Source organism: Pyxicephalus adspersus, chromosome 8 (assembly GCF_032062135.1).
Source record: "Pyxicephalus adspersus chromosome 8, UCB_Pads_2.0, whole genome shotgun sequence".
NCBI classification, from domain to species: domain Eukaryota; kingdom Metazoa; phylum Chordata; class Amphibia; order Anura; family Pyxicephalidae; genus Pyxicephalus; species Pyxicephalus adspersus.
This window is the reverse complement of record NC_092865.1, coordinates 71,247,554-71,263,177: the sequence shown is the minus strand read 5'-3', so window position 1 is coordinate 71,263,177 and position 15,624 is coordinate 71,247,554. Positions and strand designations below refer to the sequence as shown.

The window sequence follows — 15,624 nt, the reverse complement described above, 5'->3', positions numbered from 1 at the left end:
AACTTACTGCATGTTTTGCAGGAAAACTACTTCTTAAGTAATTAAGATTTTAACATAAATCATCCCTACCATGACTTTTAATTTAATTATACCATGAAAACTGGAATTTGTTTTATGTACTGAACCAGCTATGTTATACAGATGAAGACTGGCCACACACATTCTCTTTTTTTAGGTATTACACATATCTGTAACTATGAAGAGTCCACACCTTATGTGTAGTGGGATATGTTTTGCTACTAATGCCCCAAAGCTATAACAATTAAAAATCTCAGTTTACAGTAATACGCAGTACAGTGTGCGTTATCCTGAATTGAAATATTCAACAGCAGCAATAATTGTTCTGGTCTGGTGTGGTTGCAGATAGAGCAAGTGCAGCAGAGAGGAAAAAAAAAGTGGTTTGGTCTGGTTGATTAGGTATGGATGCCTTTATTTTACTTTTCAAAGCTTTTATTGGTATTTGTACATAGAGAGAAAACTAAACAGTACAAGTGATGGTGGTTATATGTCAATACATTGAACAGATCAAAAAACAGAAAAAAACACCTCTCAAAGAACTGCTTACATTAGTCTAGTTAGCGGAGAACAGCAGGACATCAGCAAATAAAATCTAGGTCACACTTGAGACAGCATTCAGGGTAATTGTGGAAATATCACTGATCTGCCAGGGATAGCTGTTGGGTTTGTGCAGCAAAGGTGCCAACAAGTTAAGACGTTGCGTAAAAACCTGTTGCATAAAGTCTAAAAAAAAGGAGGTTGACAATCAGCAAGTGGTCTTTATTTGAGCAAGCAATGCAACATGGCCTTGGAGTGCAGAGCTAATTTGTCAGTCCCAATTGGCACAACAGCAGCTACCTACGGATAAAAGTACTATAACACCTAAAAAAGTAGATGCTAAAATTTCTATTAATGGATGAAAGCACATACTTGTATACCAGACTACCCATGCTGTGCCCTTAATTTGGGTACAAAAGGGGAGAAGACTTGGATCTTGATGGTTAATGCCAGTTAAGCAAAAATTGGCTAGGCATGGTACCCTAACCATGGAGGACCTTGCCTTTTTTAAGGATGCATTAGTTAGTAGACACTGCTTTGAAAAATGTGTATCAGCAGCGAGTGTGTGCCAGCCGATGATGGCATTAACAGCAGTGACAAAGGCGCAAGAGGTCTGGTTACATTATCAAGAGTAAGTAATTTCGGTGGATGCAAAGAAGTGGAAACCTTGTTGCAGTCATGTTAGTTTTAGGGTAAAACTTTCCTCCTCCTTTATGTAGAAAACATTGAGTGATGCTATAATCTCCTCTGGTTGGGCAATACTGTGGTTGCAGATGGCTAGATAGATATTTTGGCTATGCCCATGGGCAGCTGACCCTTTTTCTAAGCAGTGATGATGTAGGGATCCCTGTGACAGAAAGTCGCTTTGTTGGACAAACTGGAATGACATATTAGAAAAGAATTAGGCAGGAAGTCTAACTTCATGCCCAAGGACAGGTCAGGATTTCAAATATAGGAAGTTTCTGTTCAGAAACACCACCAAGGATAGAGACCTAAATCCTACAGTCCTGGTTGAGAGCTCCAACAAAATTGGAAGGACACCTTTTTTCCCTTAAGTCCTCTAAACAAACTAAGCAAGAAAGCCAAAAGTCATTTTAAAATGCACCTGTCCAGCGTGTGTATGTAGCTACAAAGTTAATTTGTAGTATGGGCCTAGTGTAGAATGTAGTGATACTGGTCCTGGAGAATCTGGAAGATAGTGTATTATTAAACAGGATTTATATAGCGCCAACATATTACGCAGCGCTGTACATTAAATAGTGTAGTGTAAAGAATACTATCTATTGGTAGGTATGAAGACTATTGCTGGATCTGAATAGACTGAAAAAATGCCAGATTTAAAATTAAGTTGTTTCAAATGATTACTCGGTTGATACAAGCAAGGGGGTATATGCTCCTAATCCATTGAAAAGACATATCTACATGTACATATACATTCCTTGTACTAGGTTTTTTTTGTATGCTTGCTGTTAGAGCTTTTGTTAGTTTGTGCTATTAGTGGTAGCAATTTTAAAAATAAGGGATATATGACTATCACCATCTGGATGACATCTTGTTCCTGACCTACTTGGAAGAGGTCCTGGTCCTCCACAGGTAAGATATTAAGTCCTATCATTAGGCTGATAGCATGCTCCTTGTGCTAGATAACAGTTTGGCTGAGTTCTGTAGCCCTCTCTCAATGCTTACCTCTGCAGTCCATGCCTTCACTTTGTTTTCTTTGGGTTATGGCACTGAACAGCATGCAGTAGGCCCTGTAGCATGCATGCTTTGTGTTTCCGCAGCTGGTCTAGTGTCTGGTGCATGCACAAAAGATTCTAATGCCAAAGCAATACTTTTATGTCTGTTGGAGGCCTCATTGTAATGCTGCCTATGCATCTCAGTGGCAGTTTAGGAGTCTGGTGATACACAAGATTTGGCTCATGCATGATAGATTCTGATGCCCTGGCAAGTCTTCTGCACAGAAAAAAAAAAGAATATACAGTGAAGAACACCAACTTTTGTAGCGGGATTTTTTAGGCCAATATAATCAGCATATGTTATAAAAATAACAAAATTGTATTAATATTTACATTAAAAGGCTCATTTCCATTACATAAAACCACATAAAAAACCATTATTTTTACACACAATAATCTCTCCTTTCAGAGTGTCCCTGTGAGGGATACATTCTGGGTAAATTCTCAACACGTTTCACGCAAATATCCGCTTCCTCAGGAGAGAGGAGAGACAATCTACAATCATAAAAAAATTACATTATTTTCATCAATTAAATTATTACTACATTAACAGAAACAAATACATTAAACTAAACATATTATACATCAGTGTACCCGATGCTTGGGTTTTTAGCAACACTCTCTGTTAGGATCAGTGGTGGGGAACAGATCGTTGGTCATGGCAGTGAAGCTGTTATATGTTTTGCTCTGGTATCAACATAAATATGATAGCATTTTAAATTATCCGTCCCATCATGTTTTACATGTTTAATAGCCCATTGTTGCCCACTTTATATGGATTTCAAAAAATTTTGCAAAACCGTGCTCCAGGCCCCACTGCCAAACAAATGTGATGCCGACCAATTAATTTATATTCGGTTATACAGCATGCATATCTCTTTACATTCATGCCAGCATGTGGTTAAAATTATTGTAGTTAAAAACACCACCGAGATAATGTGGTAACCAACCCATATTTATTGATTTTTCACCACTTTGTGCACATTCACTGGGGTTAGCAACTCACTTACTTTAAATCACATTTAGTTGTTACCGGTATTACAATTTTGAAGTCCTTCAGTTTTATGTTATTTCTATTAGTCCTACAAAAAGGGAATATGTCCATAAGTACCAGAAAATTACGGACTTAAAAAGGACTCAAAGCGATTCTTACTTACAATTTTAGTTGGAACTTGGATGGGAATTTTAGAAGCAAACAATAATATCATACTGAAATCTCACAGCTGAGCCACACGTTTACATACCAGCTACCCTGCATGCTGCAGTCTCAGTTCAAGTTCCATCTAAAATAGGATACACATAACAATGCATAGGATACACATAATGCCATAACTTCTTCTTCCTCGTAACAAAGAGTCAAGACATAACTTCTAAAAACAGCATTCAATTTTATTTTGTTTACAAGATGCAAAAAAACACAGGCAACAAAAAGAAAAAAATATTGTACATATATATACACACATATATATTTATTCTTACAATGTCTGTTTCCCTTTTAACTTACATTTTACAGTCTCGGGTTGGGTCTAATTCAGGATTTATCCTATTTTAGAAGGTACAAGGAATAAGTGATGTGACAATATGAGTTAAACAGGTCCTCCAAATATTGTATATAGAAACATTTATAGTTCATGAAAAGTAAAGGATATTCTGTAAACGTTTAGAACCTGTTTCTGCAGTTTTAAAACACCAAGATAATCTGTATTGTACTGTTTAGGATCTAGCAGACAGGTATAGTCACAGTTACGTTTTTAAATCACTACGACATAATGCATGTGCTATTTGCCATAACAGTCCTTATTTTAAGCATGTGACAATATACATACACACAATAAACCATTGTCGTCTGAAAAGAGCAAAACCAAAATTTGACTTGTACAGTGGTCCCCTGATGTTACTCCTCAATCTGTCCTGGCAGACAAACTGTAATTCAAACAGCACCTAGCTGCGCTAATTTTCAGTCTGTATACTGTCAACAAATGTTGTGCCCATAGCAATATGCCGAGATTTCACAAAAAAGGAACAGCAGGGATCACATACAGCATTTGTCTTTTAGTTGCAGAGTGGATTTGTTAAACACACATTAAAGTCTGGAGACTGTTTCCCCAGCATTTAAACACCTCTATTCGAAATTCCTATTCATTCCAATGGGCCAGTTCACATCAGAGCGTTTTGTAGTTGCCACGTTTTAAAGTGTAAAGAAAATCTTGCTTTTTATAATGTTTAACCACTTGTAAAGGCTTATTTATGAAATCAATAGCTGTGTTTATAAACTGCATGAATCCATCATTATTATATTTAGCTTTTAAAAGCCTGTTTAAATTGCCTAAAAATGCTTACAAACACACATAAATGGACGCAAGTCGTTTTTGGACTTTTAAACATCAGCTTTAAAATGCTTTTAAAAGGTTTGCATAAATGCCCATAACATATACAAAGTTGGTATGGGTGTTTACAAGCATTATAAAAGTTCTAGCCCTACAAAAGGTCCAAAATCATTCTCAAATATTGTCCTAATATCAACTTTCCAGTCAGCATTACTTTTGGTGAAGTACCTGTTGACACATTTAACACTTGAAATGTGTCTTTCCAAAAGATGCCAACAGTAAAGGAGGGATGCAGTCATGAGAGCCTATTCTGCTACTGTTATGAAATAACTCTACCTTTATTCTACTCTGCTTTTCATTTTACTTATCTTGGCTTCAAGTCTTTTATTATGCAAGCCAAAAAAGAGAAATGAATAGCCATGACCTGATCTGTTCTCACTGGAATGCATGAAACTTAAAGGAACAATTGGAGCAAACATTATATAATTTTTCCCATTTGTTAGAACATTAAAAAAAAGTTATGTAATTTATGAATATTCAGTGAGGTTTGTAATGAGATAAAAAATGAACATAGTGATTAGGAATTACAGGATTAGGTTGCCCTTTGCAATAAATCTGCTCCAGCTGAATCTTCTAGACCTCCAAAGCACACTAATCATACAAAATGGACACTTGTGATGTACTATGAGTTCACTGGAAACAGCCAAACTGTAGGTCCTTAACTTGGAAACATTTTGTACACTGTTTTGGCACCTTTATTGTGCAATAAATATGGAGTACTATGGTCATTTCCATTTTCTAAAACATGTCTTATAATATTTAATAGGATGGCATGACATGTGAACACATTCACTATTGTGAAACAACGTTGTATAACAGAGGCCTTTAGAACCATTGTTGGTTCTTTTAGAGCCCAAGACATTACATGGACATAATCCAAAATAGGCAGGTGAGCCAGTCTTTGGTTCCAAGAGGCCATTGGCCACCTACCGCTCCGTATTCAATAACTGTAAGTGTTGATTGTCAGTCCTCTCTGTGCTCCCATTAAACAAGTCACTTTCTGTTATAACTGCCAGCCAAGAATCACTATAACAGCTGAGGTAAAGAATATTTCAATGGGTGCCAGACATCAGTAAACATTACAGGTCCCCTAAGGAGAAAGGAGGTCCAATGCTATTACTAATTATCCACAATCATGTTACCCCATACTGATGTGCATTGCTGTTTGAGATACGTTAAGGTCAGAGATCTCTATGTGTTTTGCTTTCATTCCTCCCTACAAGTTAGTGTAAGTACATTTAAGTAATTGTATAAATATTTGTGTACACCAAGTACATCCTGCTTCTCCAATATCAAGCAAGGCTGTCTCAGTAATCCCCGATATACATGCCAAGTAGATATACAGACATATGTGCTCATTGACTGAGCTAACAAGCATCTTTATTATCCAGTCTGTCAGTCAGTCACCTGCTTGATTGAAAAATGTTATCAACCAATTTCAGAACCTAGGAGTTTGGCAATACAGGCAAAAATTGACACTGACAGTTTCCTATTACAGATGAATTCAGAAAAACAAAACACATCTCTTGCAGTGGGGCTACCCCTGCACCTCCTCAAAGTTCTGCAACTCCAGGTTCTGGGAAGGTACAATCTGCCCCCCCCCTATCAGTCTGCACAGAGGAGAAGCCTGTAGAATAAAGTGACTAAATCTCCTTGGCCGAGCTGCCTAATCATAAATGAGCAAATAATTCTTGAAGTACCGATGTATTCCAACTGCAAGGGAAGTGTTTGGTTTTCCTGAAGTACAGTTTTGAGCAACCTATGGGAGATGCCCTACTATCTGTTTTTTTTTGTGTGCATCTAGCATCCATTGTCTTGTAAATGGCATCATAACCCACTTGTATATAGTTGGTCTTTTTTACCAGTTGTGTCTTTCAATGCTTTCTATGTTTCTCATTTGTTTTTAAACTAGTTCTGGGTAACTGCCTATCAGCACGCTAGGAAATCAGCACAGAAAAAAAAAATAAGAAAGAGGTAAAACACATTCTTTATTATACCTGGGAAGCAAAGATGAGTGCCTGCTGCTGAGGATTGAGGGAATAAAGCAAAACTGTTGCATTACCCGGCATTAGCAAAGCACAAGTTTGCTTTAAAGTGTGATTCAACTCAATGTGTATTTATTGAGCAACACTGTTACCCTGCTCTCTTGATCTCGACTACAAACACCTCTTCCCCCTCTTTTATTCTTCATTATATAGTTTGGAAGTGGGGGAGGGTTGCTGAAGTACCAAGGCCTAAAAAGTTATACCTGATGCAGCCACCATATTTATTGACTAAAAAATATAACCAATATGTGAAACAAATTCTGTTTTTCAGTTTGTACTTTAAGGTCTGAGATGTACAAAGCTGCAACAGTCATAGCTGATCAGGAGAGAACTGACCCAAACATGTTGTATGGTTCACTGCGCGGTTACAGGAGCTGAAGGATCACTATGTTCTATGTTCCAGAGTCGATAGAATTCAGTGAAATCAACGTAAGGCTCAACACGACCATCTTCATCGGGCTGAAGGGAGGGAGATGGACGAGAGCGGAAAAGGCCACCATCCGAGCTGGAGCTGCTGCTCTGAGTGTGCGTGTTGGTAGACTGTAGCGTAGCACTAGGAGATTGCCTAGATCAAAGGTAAAAATGTTAGAGGTAGAATAGTGTTATAAAAACAAACAATGCGAGTTCTAAATACAGGATGTGTAGCATTTCATATTACTACTATAAATAGATGCTACAATAACATTTTATTTACGTCTGCTAGACCAAATATGCACTATTTGTGTATTATGTGTGATTGAAAGCCATGTGGGACCCATATCTTTCAAAAGAATAATTCCACACAATTTTTTTAAAGCTGAATCTCAGGTAAAGAGACAAACACACTGTTGAAATTCATACATGTGAATTAATCTTTTGGCTAAATTGTTTTGTGACCCAGCCACCATCATGTCCGGGTCCCAAAGAACCACTGCAGTGGTAAGACAGCTGCTCCAATTCTGCTAAATAAACAAGTGCAGCGCACTGCTCCCTCCTTCCATTGGCATGCGCACTGCACTAGAGACTAACTGGTGGTCATCACTGCCCCTTCATCTCCCAAACTAAGGACAACTTTGAAAGGAATTACAGGAGAATACATTTAAGACAACTTCAGGTACTTACTGTATACTACACTAGTTGTATTTAGGAAAATGTTTTTTTAAATAAATATAAGAAAAATGTATAAAACTACAATATATTGTTTTTTCTTTCTGCTTAGAATTCATCTTTATGATTCCTTGAATAACCTCCCACTCATTTATACCTGCAATGCTATGATCTGTACAAGCTGAGCCACAAGTATAAAGGTCAGACATTCAAATTTCTTCTACGGATCAAGTTGTTAAAATACCAAACATCAATAGATTCAAGTTTCCTGCAGAGTCTTAACATTCTTACTTTGCTCAATATTTTTTTTTAATCCTATTTTTTTTTATCTAATTATTTTGCCCAATCTGGGTCTGTATTCTTTATATGGTACATACAAGGTTGGGGTTGCTCCATCCAGTGTTGAGCTGGTGTGAGTTCCATTCACCATTGTCCCTTGTGATGGCATCACCAGTGACAGAGTAACACTGGTTTTGCTAGTGTTTTGTGCACTGGAATATGGCACAGAAACAGGGCACACTCGACCACCTGAAACAACAAGAAAATGTGTCATATAGAATAATATATAAATATAACAAATAACATGTACAGGCCACTGGTTACCAAAATCATCACAGAAAAGTGTTACAAACCTTGAGTTGGTGTCAGAGAAGACTGATTAGCCTCTTCTAAAGGGTAGCCCAAGTTGCGAACAAGAAGAGTCATGTCCTCATGTTTGGTGCAGAACTTTGCTCGTTCACCACCGCTGAGAAAGGTATCATGGTGAATTCTTTTCACTCTCTCCACTACTGCCTGAGCTACATCATCCAGAGACGCCTGCTTGGCAAACTCTGTGGCAATCATTGCTGCGATTTCCTTGGGAATAAAATCAAAACAAACGGTATTGGGCTATTGCAAAATGTCAAAAGAGCAGCTAGATAGTAGTAGGATAACAGGTAGTGGTACCTGATTAGCTTGTCCAGGCCCATGTGCAGCTTCCAAAGCCTTGTAAAGACCCTCTGACATCAGCACAAGAAAGCCTGTAACTCCGTCCAAAGGTTGGCATCCATGGATTTCTGGCTCCGCCATGATTGGTTTAGATTTGGCTGCACTAAAGACAAAGCACACAGGTACTGAATGTCACTTTTCCATTTTAGTCAGTTTATTTATCTCTGCATGCTATTGTATTAGTACAGAAAAAAGAAAAAAAAAAAAGTCTTAAAGACTTAAAGATAAATGCTTATAATGTGGAAAATAAAATAAGGCTAAGTGAACTACTACAGGTTTCCTGCTGTATTTAGCTCTCCAATTTACAAGATCTGAACATATGTTAACATTTACCAGAGAATGACGGTCTCACAATCCTGAATCATACCTTGTTAAAAACAAACAATATCAACATATAGAATAATTTACAGAGGCTGAAGGGGGGTTTCCATTTCTCAACAGTAAAATTGTTCATGAGTTAATAAGAGGTTGTACAAAAGAGTCCTACAGATGGTTGTTTGCGGCTGTCCCTTAACGTGTGCCTTAAGTTTAATTATTATCAACATGATTTACCCCCAAATCTTAAAGCACTAACCTTTCCATATTATCTTTATTAGGCGGAGCATGTTTCAGGATGGAAGTACAGTGTCCCTGTGTGGGCATTGACATTATTCTCTAAAGTGGGGAAACATAAGATGAGGATATGAAGCAGCATATACTGTACCATCTTTGGTCTGCTCTGGATGTGCTGCAAGCAGGATTTATATTTCACTACATTGTTCTAAAAAGCAGAGGTGTAAATGTAGCCTTAATCCTAACAAATGCATGGTTTAGATGAGCATGCTCATCAACTGCCCTGGCAAACATTGCTGCTTTCTGATTGCCTAAGGCTACGCAAAACACGTCAGGTGATTCTTGTCTGATAATCGCCTCAGGACAGATATCGCCCGAGAATCTGGCGTGTGTACAGTGCTCGCCGTCCGTCATTTCGTCCCGGTAATGAAAGTGAAGGGGAGAGAGGCCGGGTGCTGTTCCATCGTTCTCCCCTCTCCATAAAGCAGAAGGGTGCTGTATGTACTACACCCCTTCATGCTCCTTCAAAAATCATTAAAGATCCTTTCAAACTACAATTATTGCACGTGTGTACCCAGCCCTAGGATATTATTAATAATAATAATAATAAACAGCATTTTTATAGTGCCAACATATTACACAGCGCTGTACAATAAATAGGGGTTGCAAATGACAGACGAATATAGACAGGGTTTCTTTAACAGGGAGAATTATGGCATGTATGAAAGCGGAGGGCTATTTACCAGTAGAATATGGGTATCTTTACTTCCCAATATGAAGACAAACATATTGATGAAAGTTGTAAGTGTTAAAACTGCTTGACCTGGCACCTAAAACCATTAACAGAAATCTGTTGGACCGCCTTCAGTAATGCTATTTTGGGAACATAAAAAAGACGTGTAGAGAGATTAACAGTTCAGTTATTGGGGGGACCAGGGCAGAGGAGTGGGCACAACATAGTCAGAGGAGACTGAATTGAGTGGACAGGTAGTGGAGGAAGATGAAGAGAAGCAACCTAATATAAATTACCAGGCCTGAAGGAGGTATTGGAGGTGTCACCAGTGAGCGAGATGGGAGAGGTATGATGGGTAAAAAATGTCATATTTGACTGTGTCCCTTTAGTCTTTGAAGTGCAGCCATGTGAAACAAAGTACAACCTCTTTCTAATATGTTAAGTTTATGAACAGAGTAAAAGTCACCTGGTCCTTAGCAGGTTCTATAATAATTTAAAGCACCCCTCTGCCACTGTGTTTAACAGACGGCATAAGGTATGTAGGGTGTTGATTTATTGTGCGTGGCTTTTGCTAAACACGACCCTGTGCATTATGACCAAACATCTCCATTCTGGTATTGTCTGTCCAAAGGATATTGTTCCAGAATTCTTGTAGTTTGTTCAGATGCAACATTGCAACCCTATGTTGCTCTGCCATGTTCTTTTTAGGGAGCAGAAGTGTTCAAACAAGCCATACTTGTTCATTTTTTCCTAGCGTATGGTCTTAAAACTTTAATTTATTGTGCTGCAACCAGTACTGTCTGGGATGTAGATCTTAATATATTGATTTTTTTCTAAACATTGCACAATTTTACCTTAGGGTGATATGCAGGAGCATCCACTCATAGAAGGATTTCTTAAATGTTTTCCATTTGAACATAATCTTTCTCAGTGTAGAATGATGTATTTCAAATTGTTTGGAAAATGACTTATAATCCTTCCCAGAATGAGATGGGCAGCATCAATAAACTCTCTAAAGTCACTACTGATGTCTTTCCTCCTTGGCATTATGTTAACATACAGCTGAATGCTTCAGACCACCAATCTGCATTTGGTTAGCATCAGCTTGCTGCTAACTAACCTGCTATAATTCCTGGATAGGGAAGTAGTAGGGGTATACCTAATAAATAACCTAAATAAATGACAAAGATGGTCTGATTTATTAAATCTCCCTAAAACTGGAGTAGACTATCATAGGAGAACATAAGTAATCCAGTGAACCTGGAATGGATATGGTCCTGGATTAAAAACATTTGCCAAATATTAGCAAATGATTTTTAAAAATCCATTCCAGGTTTGCTGGAACACCCAGGGTTCTCCCATGATGGTCCATCTTATCCAGTCTTGGAGCTCTTTCTTGGAGAGTGTAATATGTTGTTGTTCAACTGAGGATGTATTTAATCTAATCTTTGAACCTGCTAATGTCCAGTTTGGAAATGAAAGAGGGCGTACTTCCTTTTTCACATCACTGTAGGCTACTACTTCCCAATACAGAACATCAATTCTGTATAATGAGTTCAAAATATAATTTCCCTCCATATTTATCTTGTTAAACAGTTTCGGACAAAAGCATCATGAAAAATGTAATCATTTTTTTTCAGAAACAAGAGTTCTGTATGCCAACAAACCGTGTAGGACTGTACAAACTATGGGACTATTTCACTTGCTAGCTGGATACATAGCACACAAAATAAATATAATTATTCTAAATCTAAAGAGATGTTTATTGCAAGAATGAAAAACATTTAGTGATAAAATAAAACAGAAGAAAGCAAACTGTTTGCTAAATCTTTAAACATTCCTTACTCAAACTCCAGATGACTGCAAAAGAGCAGAGTTTATCATTTACTTGGCAAAAACAACCCCCATTCTAAGATGATGAAGAACACGGCTTCAATTGATGAGTGTGGCCAGTAAAACACAGTCAAAGCCACTAAATATATTTTTGTTATTATAAATATTATGTCTTGAACATATGTGCCAATATAATCTACAGGGATTTCACTCAGAAAACAAACCACATCAACCGTAAATATTTGCACGTTTGTACAGCACGATGAAGCAACATAAAACATGTAGAAAACTGGGTGATACAAAGCATTGAGGAACTGCCAAATGCTGGCAAACTTTTACAAGTTTTTTCAGCTTTATATAGAGCTAGTCACGTTTGGGATTATATAGGAGTCTAAACATAGGATATCTCTACAAACTTACCTATGAAGGATAGATTTAACCCCTATTTTAACTTATTTATCTTGGGATAATGTTGGAGAATCAGAAGTCCCCTGAGGTCTGACAATTGCCTGACCTAAAGCTACGTACACACGGCAGATTTTTATCGCCCGATAATCGGCATCGGCCAATTATCGGGCGAAAATCTGCCGTGTGTACAGTCGGTGTCGTCCATCGTCCGGACGACCGACCTGTCGGATCCACGGACGATGGACGACAGCCGATCCTAATGAAAGGGAAGGGGAGAGCGCGCAGCAGGGTGCCGCTCCGTCGCTCTCCCCCTCCCCTCTCCATAGAGCATGAACGGTGCTGTATGTACAGCAGCGTTCATGCATCGTGCAGTCCCTTGTCGTTGGAAAGGATCGTGAAAGATCCTTTCCAACGACAAAAATTGGCAGTGTGTACGCAGCTTAATACTAATACCACACAGACTTCCAGCTCCTAAGTAAACATTACTAAACAGAGAGCCCTGTGGCTATTTACACTGCTTTTAACTACAGTGCTCTGGTATTTGATATTGTTATATCAACTCCTGAAATGTGTGTTATCAACACAAGTAGACTTCTTTACTAAGCTATAACATGTTTGTTATTTGGGAAAAACTAGGAGGAAGGCTGGGTTTTTTTTCACGGCAAACTCAAGTGTAGTAAATCAGAGGCAAAGTTTTGGATATTAGACTTTATACCCAACATATTTTTTGGTGATCTATAAATTTAGGGATCCTCTGTATAGATACAAGGTTTTAAATGGTAGTGACCTAACTGCTTGATTTATGTATGTTACATAAAATAAAACTCAAGTGTATTACATCAAAGACAATTCACATAATTTTATGTAACATAAATAAATCAAGCCGTTAGGTCACTGCTGTTTAAAACTTTATGGGAGATAAGACCTTGTATTTATAAAGAGGATCCCTAAATTAATAGATCGCCAAAAAATATGTTGGGTATAAAGTCTGATATCCAAAACTTTGTCTTTGATTTATTACACTTGAGTTTGCTGTGAAAAGAAACCCAGCTTCTTCTCTGTTTTTTCTCAAATAACAAACATGTTTTAGCTTAGTAAAGAAGTCTACTTGTGTTGATAACACACATTTCTGGAGTTTTTTCCTATTTATGCATATATTGAGGTTGGCACCTATTTATGATACCCGGATGAAGGATAATTTATCTTTATACTTTACGAATGTTTGTTTTTTGCTTTGAAAACTGAAAAAAAAAAACTGTTATACCTGTATAACCATATAAAACATTACCCGAAAACCTTTGTAAAAGAAGTTTTTACCTTTCAAGTGGGTGGTGTGGAATTTTGTGTTGGATTGGTTGGTTGGATATTGTTCCCTCTCAAGTGCTGAGAAAAAATTTAACATGTAATCTGACACAGCAGGAAGAGTCAGATAGTGGTGCCCCGAGAGATTCAGGACGGTGAAGATTCAACAAATGCCACACCAGAAAGGTAAGTATAAATCATCTTATATTAGTTCCTTTGGTTCAATGTTTGGTTTTTCCTTTGTAGCAAGATTACATTAAAAGCCTTATGGCCCTGATTTTTTAAAGCTTTCCAAGGCAGGAGAGAATACACTTTCATCAGTGAAGCTGGGTGATCCAGCAAACCTGGAATGGATTTTGCTATTTGCTAGCAAATGTTTTGATTCCTGGACCAGATCCATTCCAGGTTTGCTGGATCACCCAGCTTCACTGATGAAAGTGTATTCTCTCCTGCCTTGGAGAACCTTTAATAAATCAGGCCCAATGTTGGGAAGTCAGAGCCATGATATTCCTAATATTTAGATACTTAAATAAGCACGTGCCACTGTTTTTTCTGTCGTGACAACACGGCATATACATAAATAGTATAGTGAATAGATGATGTCATCCTAAGACAGAAAGTGTGTTAATGGCAGGATCACTAAGTAAAACATAAGGAAAAAACACCAGAAAAAGAAATCTGAAGCAATCATCATCTAAGTACTGCTAAACTGCAATGTTTTTTGCCAATATTCACACTGATTATTCCCGTGACACTAGGTAATTAATAAATACATATATTATGATAATTAGTTCTCACCTCAGCATTTCCATGTCATTGTAGTTATATTTAACTTTATAATCCCCAATTCTGCGGGTACTTGCTTGACCTCCAATACCACCAGACTGTTTTATCTTGGCTGTATCCAACCCTAAAGGGAAGCCATACGTTGTGTTATTAGCACTCATACAAATAGGGGTTCTTTAAATAGCATTGGGATGGCCACAAATGTATTTATTTTTTTAAATCAATGGGCATAATTTATAAAACAGGGGATTTGACATTACCTGGTGCAAGTGCAATTAGTGCCTTTGAAACACATGAACCTGGAAGATTCCCATGAGGGAATATTTGAGAGAATGTCTGATTCCCTGTTTTATAAACAAAGCTCAATGTGTTCAAATGAGCCCATTGCTGAAAAAGGAACCAGAAGAATCAAAGGGTCACTTAATTTCACCATTACAATAATCAAAAGTTTTTTACCCCAGCAGACAAATATGCCAGATGGAGATCTCCACTGTGCTGTAACTGATCAGGGGTTTATTTTTACACTTATATTCATTAAAACAAATACTGTATATACTCAATATATATACGGTTTTTAAAAATCTTTTCAAATTGCCATTACAAAAACCATCTTGGTTTATACTCAGATCACACTAGTAGAAGGGGTTGTGTTATGTAAAGTGTGCTAAGAACTCTTGCAGTTCCATAATAAAGAGTTGGTTACACATTTTAGGTCAGGGCATATAGCCATCCACTTATGACCCATTATAGCCAACTTAAAGTACACAATACTTAACCTGTAACTGTTTCCCTTTAAAAAAAAAGTTTTTAGAAAAACACATAATAGGTGATTTTATTCATGATATTTTATAGACTATTTATTGAGTACTGTTTTAAATGTTATCAGTGAAAGTCACATTTTGCGCCATTGGTTTATATTCCAGTCAAAACAGCTTCCTTTTTGCAGGTAAAAAGTATTCTGGATTATAATAAAGTATACATGGTAACTAAAAAAATACAGATTGTAGGTATTTATAATATTTTTTATGGGTTCTGCAGAGGAACCTTTATGTTCTGTTCTTGATTTTTATCTACTACGAATAATAACAGAATAAAATTACCACTAAATATATTCCTTACTCTGGGCCAATTGAGTACGTATAGATATTTGTCACATTTCTCAATTATGTAATTACAGAATTTCTTCGGGGACACACACACACATATATATATAT

At 37.3% G+C, this 15,624-nt stretch overlaps 1 protein-coding gene across 1 annotated transcript in view; it reads right to left on the bottom strand.

The window, feature by feature from the left end:
* Nucleotides 1-3,659: 3,659 nt before the first annotated feature.
* TAB1 (TGF-beta activated kinase 1 (MAP3K7) binding protein 1) overlaps nucleotides 3,660-15,624 on the bottom strand; it is a 34,349-nt gene continuing 22,384 nt past the window's right edge. Inside the window, exons 7-11 of the mRNA XM_072421112.1 lie at nucleotides 14,423-14,534; nucleotides 8,755-8,899; nucleotides 8,442-8,664; nucleotides 8,187-8,337; nucleotides 3,660-7,288 (exon numbers count right to left, since the gene is read on the bottom strand). Of these exons, the coding sequence (XP_072277213.1) occupies nucleotides 7,078-7,288; nucleotides 8,187-8,337; nucleotides 8,442-8,664; nucleotides 8,755-8,899; nucleotides 14,423-14,534 (842 nt within the window). The 3' untranslated portion in view covers nucleotides 3,660-7,077. The remainder of the gene's footprint in view (nucleotides 7,289-8,186; nucleotides 8,338-8,441; nucleotides 8,665-8,754; nucleotides 8,900-14,422; nucleotides 14,535-15,624) is intronic.